At 46.5% G+C, this 17,101-nt stretch overlaps 1 protein-coding gene across 1 annotated transcript; it reads left to right on the forward strand.

Moving 5' to 3' along the window:
* The first annotated feature begins 9,383 nt into the window (after positions 1-9,383).
* NKX6-1 (NK6 homeobox 1) lies at positions 9,384-15,499 on the forward strand. The gene is made up of 4 exons (XM_077142409.1): positions 9,384-9,534; positions 9,700-11,087; positions 12,739-12,911; positions 15,212-15,499. Exons 2-4 carry the CDS (start codon positions 10,415-10,417, stop codon positions 15,467-15,469), a joined length of 1,104 nt encoding a protein of 367 aa, XP_076998524.1. The 5' UTR covers positions 9,384-9,534; positions 9,700-10,414; the 3' UTR covers positions 15,470-15,499.
* Positions 15,500-17,101: the final 1,602 nt, after the last annotated feature.

Below are 17,101 nucleotides of genomic sequence, written 5' to 3' on the forward strand. Positions count from 1 at the left end.
ACGAAGGTTTCTCTTCCAAGCCTCACCCTTCAACAACACCGTGCTATTCTGAATTCCTATGGTGCTTTTTAATTGCAAACAGTAGTACACATTGCTTAATGGTTTGCAATGTTTCATATATTCCCCTTGGTTTCTACAAGGACAATGAGAACTCCTCACATAACGAGCTATGCTTTCCATGTCTGTTGAATTTCCACAACAGGGCACAAATGGTTTAATTTAAACCTAATTTATAATCTGGAGTTCAAGATTCATTGTAGTTACATCGCCTTTACATGGCAGCACACATATTTTCAACATCAGTCACCCATGCAAGATAAGAATCAAAAAGAAAAGGCACGTGATGTAGTACTGATTGGCAGATGTTACTGTGCACTAGCACAGGTACTGTGCTAGGTACTGGGATGTAAAGATGAATAAGATGTGGTCTTGTCCTCAAGAAGCTTATAGTCTGGTAAGGAAGAGAAGTATGTAAGCAAATAGATGCAGTAGTGAAGAAGGGAGGGGATTCTAGGCACCAAACACGGAATACAACGGTGCAAAGAGGAGGCTGAGCATGGTGGGATGTGGGTAGGTAGGGAGAATGACAGTGGTGTACAGGACGAAAAGGCCATATGGAGGCAACTGCAAGTTTGACAATAAATTGCAATCATCTACCAGTACTTTGTAATACAACTTTCAGCAATGATGGAAATGCTATACATCTGTGCTGCCCACTATGGTACTCATTAGCTACACGTGGCTACTGAGCATTCAAAATGTGGCTAGTTTGATGGAGGAACTCTAATTTCAATTGTGTTTAATTTTTAATTAGTTGAAATTTAAATATCCACATCTAGCTTGTGATAACTGTATTGTATTGCACTGCCCAGAACTAGACAGCTCAGTTAGATGCAATCTCCAGGGTTATATATAGAACTACAGATTTCACTCCACCTGAGTTGTCTGTATGCTCCAGAGTGACATGTCCAGGAGGTAAGGGTATGACTGTGGTCAATGAGTGTGACTTGTGGCATCATCTTTTGGAGCCCCAGTGTTTTCATCATTAAAATGACATTAATATTGTCTTCCTCACAGGTTTAGGGGGGAAATAAAGAAGACGCAATATGTGAAATGCTTTGTAAACTTAATATGTGTGAAAACATTTTCTAAATTCTAAGGTTCTAAGACAGTGATTCTCAATGGGGGCATTTTGCAATGCTCTTTCCTTGGTCACATTCGTTTGGGGCAATATTGGCAGTTAATCAGGAAGTTTTAGGGAGGCTAGACATCTTACAATGTATAGATATTCGTGTGAAATGTAGAATTATCCTGAACCCAGCACAATTTCAAATTCCCCAATGAACATTTGTGTAGGTGAAAAACTCTACTTATTATTGGGCCCAGAACTTACTCTGTTTTATATATAAATACAAAGCACTTTTTATTGTTTAAAAAAACACTAAATTAAAAGACAACAGAATAAGAAATAAAACGATAATAGAGAGAAAAAAACTAAATTATATAGGAGGATACTTACATGTAAATTAAGGGAAGAACATAGCTTGTTTCAGTCAGAATTTTACCAAGAGTTACACAGCATTTCTGAAAATCAATATATGAATGTCAATGCCGGTTGTAGTATTTACATCTCTTTAATTAGCCCACATCTGTAGCTATTGCATTCGTTCTGCTTCATACTGTATATATGTGAAAGTGTCTATCTCATTGTCTTCTAGACCATTCTGGCCCATGCGTTTACACATAGAACTATATATTATATTATATTATTATAAATTACTTTCTTTTTGTTTTTCCTCTATGTTATGGTTAAGGGTTCTTTATCATTAATTTTTTATAAGCAGGTGAAGAAAGTTTATCGAAGCAAAAGAAAGTAAATGCTCAAGAGTTGAGCGTAAACATGCTTAAGAAAGAGATGTGCCATTATTTTTATTTTATATGTGTAGGTAAATTATATTACCTACGAATACCATTTCAGGATAGCTATATTTGTTATAAAATGAGGGTACCAAGTCTGATAGGTTTGAGAACCACTGCTGTAATCCCCTAACCCCATCAGAGGGTTGTCCACATTTGTGAATAACACAAATTGATGTCTTAACATGCTAGTGCTCTAATTCATAAGGTAAGGCATCATTTCTATAATGGAGAAGAGCAGCTGGAAGTCACAGCGAATCACTTGGGGATCTCTGCTTACTTCCTAATGGTCTCAGTTGGCCTAAAAGGTTCATGGATCTTCCTTTGGAATTCTGGTTCAAATGTGGGCAGTGGATTCTTATCTTATTTTTCAGGAGCAATGCATAGACCATGCTACAACATTTAAACAAAGCCTTATTTACAGCACAGGGAAAATTGAAGGGGGAAATTAGTATCATGAAACTAGACAATCTGGTTTATAAATTACAATATACTAATTTTCAGTTTGGGGTTCTTTGCAGGATTTCCTCCTTCCTAGATCAAGTTTTGCCTGTAAGATAGTGTTTATCTTTTAACCTTTACCATCCAAAGCACCGTGAATGAAGTCCAAACGAAAAACAAGGGGAACTCTGTGTGAGATAAACATTTCTGATTTTCTACTTACCTAAGGTCTGCCTTTCAAATATCTCCCCCAAAGACCTGCCTCTTCCATGGATGATTGACTCCAGGAAGGTCCACTCCTTTTGATTAAAATTTCACCCCTGTGTATACAAGTCTCTTTGGAGTTTCTACAAGATCGTCTCCACAAGACAAATTTATGAAATAATAATGCACTAAGCCCATCATCTATTCGAGTCACTTAGCATAACAAAGTGCTAGTTTTAATTAAAGTGTAATTGACTTGCCCAAGATTACAGCTAGAAAGGGGCCAAACATGAATTAGAACCTGGTTGATTTTCTGAATCCTAAGCTGATATATAGCACATCCTACTGGTTGGCATCCATTCTAATAGACTGGGCATTGCTTCTGATTAATTGATGCCTCTGTCATGCACATTATAAACCGCTTTAATACAGTCCCTATACATTTCATTAATCCATGATCCCTGATGTATCCTAAAAAAAGTAACCAGGTGTTTTCTTGGTGGTCAATGAGATCACCATAATTTTGCAGGGTAAAAGCACCAGGTTGAATGGTTTGTTCTGAAGGCTTCTTTGGCCCTTGCATGGCTTTTTAGAACTATAGTCTAAAACAATCTAGAACACCTGTGATGCAAATATATGATCAACCACTCTCTTGAGTCCAAGGAAGGGACCAAGGATGTAAAGCTGAGGTGTGTATATGTTAAAATTAAAATAAGTTAAAAAATAATTAAAACTAAAATTTAAAAAAATTTGAAACAAATATTTGACTTGTGTTCAAACCTAAGTCTAACTTTATTTTTAAGAATTAAACTTTCATTTGAACAGTCTAAAAAAATGATTTGATAAGCTCTGAAATTTTTTCAATGTTCTTCTTATCCAATAAAACATGAATTGTGGTTTAATTTCTGTAAAAAGTGCAAGGATTCACTTTATATTTATATTTACTTAATTCTCAACATTGAGAGCACTTTTACATGCATTTAACATTCTTTTTTCATTGATCTGGGAAGCAATATAATATAGTGGTTAAAATCCTAGATTGTGGAGTCGAATTGCCTAGGGTTTACATCCTAGCTTCCCTATTTACTAGCTGTGTGATCTTGAGTAAATTACTTAACTTCTCTATGCTTTAGTTTCAGTATCCTCATAGCGGGGATAATTATAGTACTTAATTTACAGAGCTATAATTTAATTGTTGATGTAAAGTACTTAGAACAGTAAACATTCAGTGTTAGCTATTGCCATTATTAGTACATTATAAAATTGTAGGAACTAACAGCAAACTGACCTGAGGATTTGAAGAATCTGGCAGGAATCTTGGCAATTGAGCACAGGGCCTCTGTGCAAGATTACTATTTGTGGCAATGGGCTGAACCCAGGTCTTCTGATACTTACTTGTCTATGGTCCTTTTCACTTCACAAGAAGCTAAGTCCAGAAGATTACAAAGCCTATTCTACATGACAGTGTTTAACTTCTCCCATCCAAGATCAGTGAATAAGGCTGGTTATAAGAGTTGTTTTCTGGATATAATATTATATATAAAACAAAATCTTAACCATTAAAATAAAGCATAGCATAAAGACTGTAGAAAATACAGCAAGCAAATTAGCCAAAATATTACCAGTGTTTGTCACTAAAGGTGGGGTTATGGGTGACTTTTTGTACCTCTTAATAATTCTCTGCACTTTCCAAATATTCTATATTGTTCTGATAACCAGAGAGGGAGTAAAGTAGAAAACGAAAATAATTACAATAAAAATTGAAATTTGTTTTATCACAATTGAGCCATATAATGGAGGGGAACGGGAGACAGATGAGGAAGGAAGATTTAAAATCTAAATTTTCTTCATAGAGGGGATTTGCTAGTTACTGAGACAAGAATTGCCAGACCCCACACTTCACTTTGTTAAGTTGGCGTTTTAGATGAAATTAAGCAAATGTTAATCAAATCGCCTGGCGGTTATGCAAAGGCAGACCGCCTCACTGAAAATAAATAACAGTACTTTTAACAGAATAGGGCTGCATTCTCTTTCGAGGCCCACTGACATGCTAAGTTCTTTTCTTCCACAAGAGGGCGATAGGTGTTCAGGCTTTCTTTAAAAGCGCTTATGAAAGACCCAAGCACTGTAAGCTAAGCAGCAACGCAAATAAAATAACTTTTTCTCACCGAAGAATAAAGAAACGCACACGTGAGACGGCCGAAGAGAACACCGACACACGTACATCCAAAGCGGAAGTAACGACTGAAAAGTCTGCTAAAGCAGAACATAAGACAGAGGAATTAGTACAGCATATTTAAAAATTATCTAAGTTCAGTGGACGTTATTTATACAGTTAAACATTTTCATGGCCATGTAAATCAGATGCTAGTTAACCTGGTGGCTCAACCTGGATTTGCATTTTATTCTGTAAGGAAATTCTGGGAACTCGGAGACATTCCGTCTTTTGATTCCAAGCTGGCTCCCGTTTTCCAGAATACACTTCAAAACAAGTGGGTCCCCTGGAAGCAAACGGGTTTCTTCGGGAAATATTTGGAAAATAGATACATAACGTTTGGTGGTTGTTTGCTTTGTTACAGCTCAAGACCGTTTTCTTTCTGGTAGGTTATTCGTGCTTTCTTGCATTTGCTCTCATTCCTGGACTCGGGATTTGATGTTGCAGACATTTCTGGTCCTTAGTATTTTCCATCCACTTGCACCTTTCGGAATCCTCCCTTTGCAGCGGACGTCTCCCCTGAGCGCAAGATCCTGCGCTTGCACAGCGAGGTGCCACGCTGCCACTCTGCTGAACGAGATCTTCCTGGTAGTAGAACCGACGAGGCTGTCTGCCACCATCTCTTCCCCATGTGTTAGGTGTCGGCCGAACTACAAGAGAGAGCGTCCACCAGTAGGATCCTAAAGGGCTGTTCGCCACTGGGCATCTGTTGGCCCCTCTCTACCCCACCCTTTCCAAATCATCTTCTTCATTCGGGTCAGCAGTGGCAGCGGTCAGAGGTCCAGTCCTACCCCACAGCGCTTACAGGAGGCAGGGACAGATACATACTCTCGTCCCCTTCCCCGGCTCTCTTCCCAGACTGGGTCGGACCAAGCTTGGGGACTTTCTTCTTTCGCTCTTGTATTCCTACTTAGCTAGCGGCCGGTCGGCTCTCAGAACATTCATCGAAGTCCAGCCGCCCTCCGAGTTCAGCCCAAACAGGCCCCTCTCGTCGAAGTGTAGTTATTAAAAATGTCATGTAGATAATTGAAGTAAAGATTTTAGAAGGGTTTTGGGCCTGAAACACGCACAAAATTCCCTTCATTTCTTTTCTCATTTGGGGGGAATATAGTACTGGCTTACTGAGGCTACCCTGGAGCCATTTGACTTGAATATATTTGGGGAAGAATGCGCAATCTGACCTCACCGCTGAATGTAAGCACTTGTAGCTGCGATTTCATTTGCATTCCTTCCAGGAATTGCCTTGAATTTAGTGGCCATTCCTTGAACTTAAAAGAGACATATCAAAACGGGCTTGGCGTTTCTGAGTCTAGGCTTCGACAGAAGGGAGGGTAGTCAAAGGGACAACGCAGTACATCCGCAAGCTAAAAACAGGGTTTTTCCGAGGCTCCAAGAAAGTCTAGGGGCGCATCGCTTTCTTCACGCCTATACTTTTGGCCCTTTCTACAACCTCAGAATTTGCCAAACTGCTTTCATTTATTTTTCAATTAAAATGCAAATCATTCGCGTTGAAACGCAATTTCCCCCGCCCGCGCCTCCAGATCCCCTATACTACTACATATAGAGAGAGAGAGAGAAAGAGGGGGAGAGAGAGAGAGAATGAGGGGGGGGGCGTCGCGACCACGTGTTACATGTTCCACTCCTGGGAGTTGCCTGGAAATATCCGACTTTATTCAGCCGTGGGCAGGAAGGCCGGGAGAGTCCCGCCGATCCCGAGGGACAGCAAGTGCTGATCCTCAAAGGGCGTTTGAAACGCGGCGTGTAAGACGGTCCGGGTGAGAAACGCCTCCCGCCGCAGGACCGGGGTCCGCTCTTCCGGGATCCAAGTCCCCAAGGTGGTTTTAACCCGGCCACTGGAGCCGCGAATGGCGGGGCAGCTCATTTCTGAGGAGGACCCTCGCTCTGCTTGCTCCCGGCTGGAGACAAACCCAGCAGATCGATGACAACCGGCACTAGGCACGAGCATCCGTGCTCCTTTAGCATACACAGTGCACGTCTGGAGTGCCCGCTGCCCCAAGCGGGACGCAGGCACCCGGGGTTCACCCCGGGGGACCAAGGTACACAGACCCCAGAACTTTTAAAAATTTTTTCACAATGACGAACAATGCTGCTATTTTAATTCCTCAATGTGAATGATTAATAGAAGCGAACTGAGGCGAGTTTTTACGCACAGCTTTGCAACTATTTACCGATGCAATTTAACGAACTATTTACTATTAACCCGGAGTTGGGTTGAGTTCTATTTCACTTTCTCTCTCTCCTCTCCCTCTCCCTCTGTTTATTTTATTCTGTCTCTCTTTAACACTTCCCCCTCCCAATATCCGATACCAGGTTGACAAAAGAAAAATATTCAACTTTTCCTTGGGACACAAAATTTACATGAGATAAAGTGCGGGGCGGGGTTCGCCTATTGGAAGTGCAGTCTTTGGGGACCACTAGCATCTTTTACTGTCCATTCCTACCTAGTCCTGAGAATGTGCCCTGAGGGATCTGAGGCGGTAGCTGGTGGTCCAGGCGGCGGCTCCAGGAGGAAGCTTGTGTGACACCGCCAGGATGGAATCCCCCGAGGCAAAAAAAGAAAGTTTCCTTTGCAACGAAGCGAGAGGCAGAGGTTCCAGGCTCCCAGGCCAGGGCCGGGTTCGCGCGCCATCCTCTAAACCGCGGTGGCAGGGTTTAGACCCAAAGTCCAAAAGGCACCCCCGCGGGCTAACGCAGACTGACCCCACCTCAGCTCTCTGAAGCTGTCTAGTTTGGGATAATTCATGTTAGCCTAATTCACGTTGAGGAAGGTAATCGCCTTCGTCCCAGGTCAGAGTCTCAAGTCAAGTCACAGTGACGGATTTAGCCCTGTCTCGAGAAATTAATGAAAAAAAAGTGGAGAGGACAAAGGAGAATCAAGTAATAAAAATTGAATTATTTCTATCTCAGGAGTGAACAAAAGGGGCAAAAAATATAAACAAAATAAACAAATAAATAAATAATCCAAATTCAAGCTCAAGCTGACACTCTTAAAAGACCAGAGCTTTGGAAACGAAGGTTATCGAAGCGGAGCAAGCCCTGCTGGCTTTTCGTGCTAGAATCTGGGCACCCGTAACCTCAACTCCATCTTCAGTGGTGCCGCTCAGGTTTTATTCAGACCAGTTTTTTTTTTTTGCATTTATTTCTGCTTTTTAAGTATAAAATTTGGACTTATGATCTCATCCAAATTGTTGTAGTGACCGCTCCCCCACAACCCCCCAAGTAGTGTGTTACTTCAACGTCCCGAAATCTCAAAATTGAGCTAGGGGCTTCCTCCTTGCCCACCTAGCTCAATTCTGCAGGGGTCTTAGCCGACAGGGGTGGGTGGTAGTGATGGGAGAGACTGAGGAGGAGTAAGGGAAAACACAATCCAACTCTTAAACACTGAACATCCCACCACCGCAGCCCAGAAGCTGGGATTTCTCCATCTCGCGCAATGGTCCTGGAGTTAAGAGCAGAGGGCAGAGTTTCGGAGACGGTTTTCAAAAGCTTATAGTTCTCGGGTCCCCAGATACTTCTGAACCTAAAGTTGTCACTGGAATTGTGGTGATTCTGTCTCCCATGTAAACACAAATCAACAACAATAATCAAAGAGGAGAAAAGTTAAAAACAAGACAACTCACTGCTGCCATCACAAGAGAGGTAAATACTCCCACTAAAACTGATTTCGTTCCCAGCGTTGAGTAAACCCATAAATAACGACCGCGGGTGGGGTGGGGTGGGGTGGGCAGGAATGAAAATAAAAGTGAGCGAGGAAGAATAGAGAAGGAAAGCGGGAGGGATTCAGGGTGGTAACGATGGAAGAGGACGCTCCTTCGGCCTACAAGGGATTAAAGACATCCATAGGCTTAAGAAGCAACAAATTAATTTACACAATTCCCGGAGAGCCCAGATGGCCCTTAATCAATCCCTTCAAAAGAAGAAGCCAGGCTAGGGCTGCGCCGGCTGCCTGCTCCATTAGCTCTATTTTTACGAGGAACCAAACTCGATTCGAGGTGAGGCGCAGCCAGCTCCTGGGGTCGGGGTGGAGGGGGCGAGGAAAGTGACGCGAGGGGGCGGGGGGGGGCAAGGGGAGAATATGAACTACTTTTCCATAAAAGGACTAGGTTTTCATTATTCTTCTCTTTAAAAAGTAATACCCTCTTCGTCTCTGCTCCCCCTCCCCCTTCCCATTTTATTTAACACAATTAATTGAGGAGCCCTCTCGCCCCCAGGCGGAACCGCGCCACTCGCCAGGCCCCGCCCTCAGTCCCCGCCCACAGGAGGACGGTGCGGGGGTGGGGACTGGGCGGGGACTGGGCGGGCACGGCCCCACGGGCCCGCCCATTTCAGCCAATCAGAGGTCGAGGCGCTCCCGAGTGAGTGTGTCCCAGAGGCGCCGCCTGGCCCAAGACTGCACGCTATAGGAGGTGATGGTTACACCCCCAGCCTGAGTCCCCTCCAGCCCCGCCTCTCCGCCTCCCCGCCGTGACGTCCCTCAAAGTTCTCATTTTGGCCCCCCTCTTTCCCCCTCCCTTTCGTCCCCCCCGGCTAAAGAGGGGTAGGGAGTGATGCAAATGTTTTATTACCTTTGAGAGCTTCATCCGAACTGTCAGGCCCGGAGGGAGAGAGAGAGCAGAGGAGATAGAGGGAGTGGAAGAGCCGCGGAGAGGGGCCAGCTTGGCCAGAGGACAGACTTAGAAGAGCGAAGCCTGTAAAGCCGTGAAGAAAATGCGAGAGAGGAGAGGCAAAGGCAGAGAGTGAGAGGAAAAGAGGGCGCTGGGGGGTGGGGCGGGGGTCGCCAGCCCGTTTGCAGAAGTGGACAGACGAAAGGAGTCCTAATCGAAGCCGTCAGACTTCTCACACTTAGTGTTTGTTTTTCTTTTTCCTTTCCAATATTGTAACTCTCGTACCCCGCGCCTAAGAGGGAAGGCGAGTCGGCGCGACGAAATCCCGGAGCCGCAGGGATTAGTGTCACTGCCCTTTCTGGCGCAGCAGTTCCGTGCAGCGCCGGCGGAGGAAGGCCTCCCAGAGGCGAGATCTTCCGGACGGCTGATGGACTTTTCCTCCAGCGCGCAGCGAGCGGCGAGTGCGAATCATCCTTGAAGCCGAAGGAGCGGGGGCAACCGAGTAATAAGATTAGAGGAGGGGAACCCGCGGAACCCGGCGTCCTTTGAACCTCCCCAAAGCCAGCGAGCCTCCATCCCGCCCCCGCCCAACATCAAAGTGGAGATTTGGTGACTCTTAACTTTGTTACAAACTCTCAGGGGCCCGGCTTGGTTTTTTGTTTTGCCTATTTCCCGGGGAGGGGAAAGATGAGAAGTAGCTCACTTTGAGCGGCGAGGAAAGTGAGAAAGAGAAAAGAGACTGCGATCGAATCTAGGACTCTCGAAGCTAAAGGACAACCAAACCCGCTCGCTTGTAACAAGCTAGTCTCCAGCGTGTGTTGTTTGGACTTTTCTGCTTTGCGGCTCGGCTAGCAACTCCCGGCGGCGGCTTTCTCTGCCCAGTTAGATCGCCTCCCGGTGCGTGGAGCGACTTCTCGCTCGCGCCTTCTACGCTCGCCTTTCCCCTAAACCCAGCCGGAGGCAACGCCCGGGGCCCTCGCTGCGCGGCTGTGGGCTCCGGCCGGGCCGTGGGATGTTAGCGGTGGGGGCGATGGAGGGCACCCGGCAGAGCGCGTTCCTGCTCAGCAGCCCGCCCCTGGCCGCCCTGCACAGCATGGCCGAGATGAAGACCCCGCTGTACCCCACTGCATACCCCCCGCTACCCACGGGTCCCCCCTCCTCCTCGTCCTCTTCCTCCTCATCCTCCTCGTCGCCCTCTCCGCCCTTAGGCTCCCACAACCCCGGCGGCCTGAAATCCCCGGCTCCTGGGGGTCTCTCGTCCCTGGGAAGCCCCCCGCAGCAGCTCTCGGCCGCTACGCCACACGGTATCAACGATATCCTGAGCCGGCCCTCCATGCCGGTAGCATCGGGGGCCGCCCTGCCCTCCGCCTCGCCCTCCGGCTCTTCCTCCTCCTCTTCCTCATCCGCCTCTGCCTCCTCCGCCTCGGCCGCCGCTGCTGCTGCCGCGGCCGCCGCAGCCGCCGCCTCGTCTCCGGCGGGACTGCTGGCGGGCCTGCCCCGCTTCAGCAGCCTGAGCCCGCCGCCGCCGCCGCCTGGGCTTTACTTTAGCCCCAGCGCCGCGGCCGTGGCTGCCGTGGGCCGGTACCCCAAGCCGCTGGCCGAGCTGCCCGGCCGGACGCCCATCTTCTGGCCCGGAGTGATGCAGAGCCCGCCCTGGAGGGACGCGCGACTGGCCTGCACCCCTCGTGAGTACAGTCGCCCGAGCCAGCGGGTTGTGCCTGTGCTGCCGGCTCTCGGGTCGTGTCCCCTTGGGTCTGCGTTCCGGTCGGTCCATCCTCTCTCCTTTCCAGTAATTTGGCCGGCACTGGATCCGTACTATTTAATCTGGCCAGGGTGTCCAGCGAGCAGTTCTAGTTTTCGCGAGCTCCCTTTCCAAGCGCCTCGCTCCAAATCTTGGGCGCGCCTCGGCGGAGCCGGGGTACCGTGTCCAGGTGGGGCATAACACAGTGCCAGACGTGTGTCTCGTCGGAGGCCTGGGTGGGTCGCAGGACAGCAGGAGCAGGTCTACAGGCTCGGCCGGGGTTAAAGAGATGGGGAGTGGAGGAAAGGCCACTACACCTCCGCGCGCCCCCAGAGCTTTCTCCTGCTCCTGCCGGTTGTCAGGGCCCCACTCCCGCTACGCTAGCGAGTAAGTGGGGACCCGCAGCGGCAAACCCTACGCAAGCCAGCAGCCGGGTGCGTGTATTTGCCCGCACGCCTCGGGCCGGGGCGTCCCTGTCTCTCCTCTCCACGTGAGTTCCCTGGGTGCACTCCGCCCGGGAGAGCTGGTTGAAGACAGGCCGGCGGTTTCCGCAGGAGGGCGAGCACAGAGGCGCTTTGGGCCTCTTGGCTCTGCGGGGCCCACGCCTTCCCACTCGCTTGGGCCCTGGGGGCCGGGACACGTTGAACCCAGGCACGTGGAGGGACATCGTATTCCACAACTTCACAACAGGAGAAGAGAAGCCAGGGACAAGCGTGAGGGACAAGGACTGGGAAAAATGAAACGTCCCGCCGAAACACTGCTGAGGCAAACTGAGTTGCCCCAAGATCACTCTCCATTTCTGGGTTGTTGGCCGCGGAACCGAGGAGGTTCCTGGCCTTCCAGGTGGCGTTCAGGGCCCACCCGGAGGTCCTTGTCACTCTATCCTTTGCTTATAAGCAGGTGGTCGAAGTTTCTCCCAAGTCTCCCAACCGCTTTCGTGCGGCTCAACAGTAGTAACTGCGGGAAGTTGCGGGAGCCGGTGGAGGCTCTTAACGAAGCCAGGGGACAGAGGGCGACCCGGGCGGGTGGTGGCATCGAGGAGATGCTATTGTATCAGTTCTGTTGTCCGTGTAGGTGCTGCAAACAAAGGCGGCGCCCCCTCCCCTTCGGCCGCGGGCTTAGCGGCGTTAGACTTGGGGTGGATTTAGTTTTCTTATGTCCAAAAACAAGGCGCTCTTTGTTTCCTTAGCACTTCCCAGACATAGGTTAGGGAAACCTTCAAGGAAAAAAGTAGTTTAATTGAAAGGATTCGGGGCCAAGCTTTCCTCCCCTTCACTCCTTAATTTAATGGGGCCTTGAGATTCAGCCCCGGCAAACTTTAGTACTGGGCTCCACAGCTATTGGACGTCGGTGTTGTGCATAAGGTTATTTACAGCTGCTCAAACCACACCTGGTTATTTGAAAACAGGTGAGCCCAAAAAGGCTAAAGGAGGCGCGCGGTGGGGCTGGAAGCAGAATGACGCATCTCCTGCCTACCACAGACTAAGCTTTCCTTTCCTACGACAACATTGTTTTTCGAGTTCGTTTATTTTTCAGTGGAGTCGCTTTTAACCGATTGTTGTTCCCATTCCCTCATTGTTTATCGGTTCCTGCAGATCAAGGATCCATTTTGTTGGACAAAGACGGAAAGAGGAAACACACGAGACCCACGTTCTCAGGCCAGCAGATCTTTGCCCTGGAGAAGACTTTCGAACAAACGAAATACTTGGCAGGGCCCGAGAGAGCTCGCTTGGCCTATTCGTTGGGGATGACCGAGAGTCAGGTCAAGGTGAGAGGACCTCGCACACCTCGAGGGACAAGCCCCGCTTAGTGCGCGCGTACGCACACCCATACACACACACACACACACACACACACACCCCAAACTAACAAACAGTCGCCCGGTCGTGCAGGTTTAAGAAGCCTGGAGAGAAGTGGAGACAGTGAGGGGTGGGGGATGGGGGTGGGGACCTTACAAAGGCACTGGGGTCTCGAGGGCGAGCAAACTGTTGATGAACAAAAGGAATCAAACCCCTGCCTTTGCAATTAGGTTAATCTAGATAGAAGTGTGTGCTGGGGGAGCTAGCCGTTATTAGGGAATAAAGTCATTACTGAAATACCAGCTCTGAGCATCGATCTGATGCAAGTTAGAAGCGTCTATTCTACTTGTAATATATGCAAGCTTTTGTGTGTGTCTATGTGTATGTGTGTGTATGTATGTATATATATGTGTATATATATATATATAATTTTCTAATGTAAAGCAGCATTTTACTGCTACTACATTCACTTTTAAAATTGCAGGTTAAAAAAAGATCCGCAGGATCTAGCCACTTACCACGGATGAACCTGCCTTTGGCTTAGCTGAAGGCAATTACTTTGGAATAGTAATTTTCCAAATGAATTGATAAGATTATTATAGATTTATAGGATTATACAGATTTATAGGATTATTAAAGATTTATAGGATTGAATTTTGCTAAAATAACTTTATTGACAGATTTAAGATATTTTACTACTATTACAAACAACATCTAATTAAAATGTCAGTTTGCCTATAATTGAGTTGTACAATGTGTTTTGAGGAAATGAAATTTTAGAAATCTTTCCATGAAAAATAAAGGGATTGAGCCAGTTGCCTAAATTAAATCTGATGATTTCCTGTAGTTTCAGACTCCCTTTTGTCCCTCCTTTTCATTTTATTATATTTGTTTCTTTAAAGGTATGAGTATGTCTGTTTTCATTACTTATATTGTTGTTCTTTAAATTAAGTAGGAATTACATTAGCTATGTCTGCTGGTGGAGTGTATTTCCCCCTGGACAACGTCATAAAATACATTTCAGGAGTAATTTTGAATGTGACCATTAGAATACCATCAGAATTAAAATTATTTTTAAAGTGGGTTGGAACACCACATACTACGGTAGACTGGAGGTCTTTATTTGTCACCGTAAATGTGTCTGAATGGCTAGAAATGAATTATTATAGTAATATAAAGAAAATCAAAATCACTTTCTTAACAATTCTGATGCTCTAGATAAAATACATAACAGATGTGAAGCATAAAGAGAGGATAATTCAATCTTTGGGAAATTGGTTGCTTGTTGTTGATACCTTAGCTCAAAATATGTATCAAACATGGTGTCTAACATGAATAGGCTTAAAATATTTGTATATAAAATAAACGTCTTCGGGAGGAACAATATTAAAATAATATTTGAAATAACAGACATAATAATAGGGGAAAATAGTATAATTAACAGAATTTAAGTTAAAAAATAACTACTTGATAAAAATTCTAGTCTTTACTTTGGTTTTATGAAAATTATTCAACCAGACAGAAAGAGCACCAAATTACTGTTATGATTTTGGCAGAGCTATTATTTTCATACAGTTTATGTTAGCTATTATTAGTGATTTGCAGTTTGTGTTTTAGCAGACTTTTTTTCTTTTTAACTTTATTTCATACATTGCACCATTGAGTGGTGGTGTTTGCCTATCGTGTTTGTATATATTCATATCTGAGATAGGTGGAATACACAGATGTTCAAAAGTGAAAAGGGGAATAGAGGTAATTGGAATAGATAAATGCTGTGCTTTTCCCACAAATCACACTGAAAAGCAAGTAAACTTCAGGTTGTTGGAAGTTCCTTAGTTTAAGAAAGTAAAAAACGAATAAAACCACAGCCATGATGGGGTAACTTTAGGAACGGGAAAGTTTTCTACTTCAAACTAGAAAATAGGAAAACGGGCTCATTTTTAAGAAAACTAATTTAAAGTGTCCTAGTTTTGTTTTTACTTTTCTAAGAAACCGCTTACTGACAACCTCAATACCCTTGTGTTACTATCGCTATGGCAACGGCAGTCAGTTTGTTGGTGCCTGTTACTCGGAGGAACCCAGAGCAATGGAAACTGACTTTGACGGCCCAGACAAGGGAGGTCTCTGAGGGAGGGTGGCAGGACGTCAGGGGGCCCGCGGATCGGGGAGTGGTTAGCATTGCCTGGATCTGCTCGCGTTAAATTCCTTCCGCCCCCGTCTCCCTCTGCTTCCCCCTTTCTCGGCCTCCCCCCCCCACCCCCCGCCCCAGGTCTGGTTCCAGAACCGCCGCACCAAGTGGAGGAAGAAGCACGCGGCCGAGATGGCCACTGCCAAGAAGAAGCAGGACTCGGAGACCGAGCGGCTCAAGGGGGCCTCGGAGAACGAGGAGGAGGATGACGACTACAACAAGCCCCTGGACCCCAACTCAGACGACGAGAAGATCACGCAGCTGCTGAAGAAGCACAAGTCCAGCAGCAGCGGGGGCGGCCTCCTGCTGCACACGTCTGAGAACGAGAGCTCCTCCTGAGCGCCCGCCCGCGCCGTCCCCGCCCGGCCCCCGCCCCGCGCGCCGTGGGGGACAGCGCGACCACCCGAGGTCGCGCACCCGCCCCGCCCTCCCGCCCCTCGGAGCCCCTCGGACCAGGCCCTGTCTGCGGGGGTGGGCGTGGGGGGCTCTTTGCTACTTTCTGAGATGTACATATCTATTTTTTTAACCTAGAAGTGGTGGGGAGGTTGGGGGGTGGGGGGGGAGAGATACTCGGGAGATTGATAAGAAGGAAATAAAAGACCACAAAACGCACTGCATAAATAACGCAGCCGAAATCCGCTGCCCTGCAGCCATCCCAGCCCTTTCTGTCCGCTTAGACACGTCCACCTCGGCGGGGAGCAGCCCCCACGCCACCCTTCCCTCCTGCCGCTCTGCGCTCCGCGTCTTTGCCCCCGGGGTCGGCCTGGGCTGGGGGCGAGGAGAGGTGACTGTGCCCGGGCGGGGGACCTCGGAGCCGCGCGGGCGGCAGCCACAGAGGGGGAGGAGGATGCTTCTGTGCCGACTATAGTAACCTGTTGAAGGCTCTTTGTAAATAAATCGTGAGTCACACTGACTAGAAGTTACTTTATTGTGAATATTTAAAATGTAAAATGCTTTTTTGAATTTGGTATAAAAGGATGGATCCCTTCCCCCCTCCCCCCCTCCTTTTTAAAGAGCTATTCAAATCACACGGTCCCTTTTTTGTTTTGAATTTAAACTGAGAACCCTAGAAAAGAAGGTTATCAATCCGTCTCAGCTCGTCCTTTTCTCTGGATTTGTTGACTGTCCCTTTTCCCCTCCGACCCTTCCTTCCCAGCTCACCCCTGGTTATGCGTCGGGCTCCCGCCCCCAGCACTTGAAGTAGAAGAGGTGGGAACCAGAGAGGACCGCAGATTTGCCTCTCTGTTCCTCTCTGAAATTGCACAGTCGTTTGTTGCTATTTATTAGTGATTTAAAGAAAGTATTGGGGAGGGAGGGCCTACAATAGCTTGTATTTAATTTAACTCCTTTCTGATAAAAATGAGTGTTAAAAGTAGATGGTGGGGATTGTTACAACCGCTCTGGGTGAAGAACATAAAAATCCATTTAGATGCTGTAATTGAATTTGAAGTGTTTTGTATCATAAGAATACTATAGAATATGTAAATTGTTTTTCTTTTCAAAGCTAATAACGGTGGTATATTAGCATCTTTAACCTTTATTAATTTATATAAGAATTCGGTTTGTAAAGAGAAGAAACCCCCTTTGCAAGACCAGTTAAATGTAATGCACTTTCTGTTTCAAAGGCTAAATCAAATTAAAAAAAAAAAAAAGCAGTTTGAAGACGTCTATTGCCTTGAATGAAAGGGTACAGATCATCTGATTTCATAAGAGATCTCAAGTTATAAAGTCACAACCACAAAAATTTTACATCATCTCTTAGGTGAAATAGCTCCTGCTTAATTTACTTTTTCTTGTTCTTTTCTTTCTTTTTTATTTTCGTTTTTTGGAAACGTGGGGTCACATTTCTACTATCTTGGATTGATAAGATAAAAGAAATGCAGCCCCGCTCATGGGGCTTTTTGGAGAGACTTGTCTAGAGGCTGCTTCCGTAGTCCATGTTGTCTAATTTTTCCCTGATTGTGTTTTCCT

Source organism: Tamandua tetradactyla, chromosome 24 (genome assembly GCF_023851605.1).
Source record: "Tamandua tetradactyla isolate mTamTet1 chromosome 24, mTamTet1.pri, whole genome shotgun sequence".
Taxonomy (NCBI): domain Eukaryota; kingdom Metazoa; phylum Chordata; class Mammalia; order Pilosa; family Myrmecophagidae; genus Tamandua; species Tamandua tetradactyla.

Excerpts from the sequence above, each read along its gene's own strand:
- NKX6-1 (XM_077142409.1), top strand. The coding sequence starts at position 10,415 with ATGTTAGCGGTGGGGGCGATGGAGGGCACCCGGCAGAGCGCGTTCCTG. Across the intron at positions 11,088-12,738 it reads GCGACTGGCCTGCACCCCTC|ATCAAGGATCCATTTTGTTG; the intron begins GTGAGTACAGTC and ends CGGTTCCTGCAG. Across the intron at positions 12,912-15,211 it reads TGACCGAGAGTCAGGTCAAG|GTCTGGTTCCAGAACCGCCG; the intron begins GTGAGAGGACCT and ends CCCCCGCCCCAG.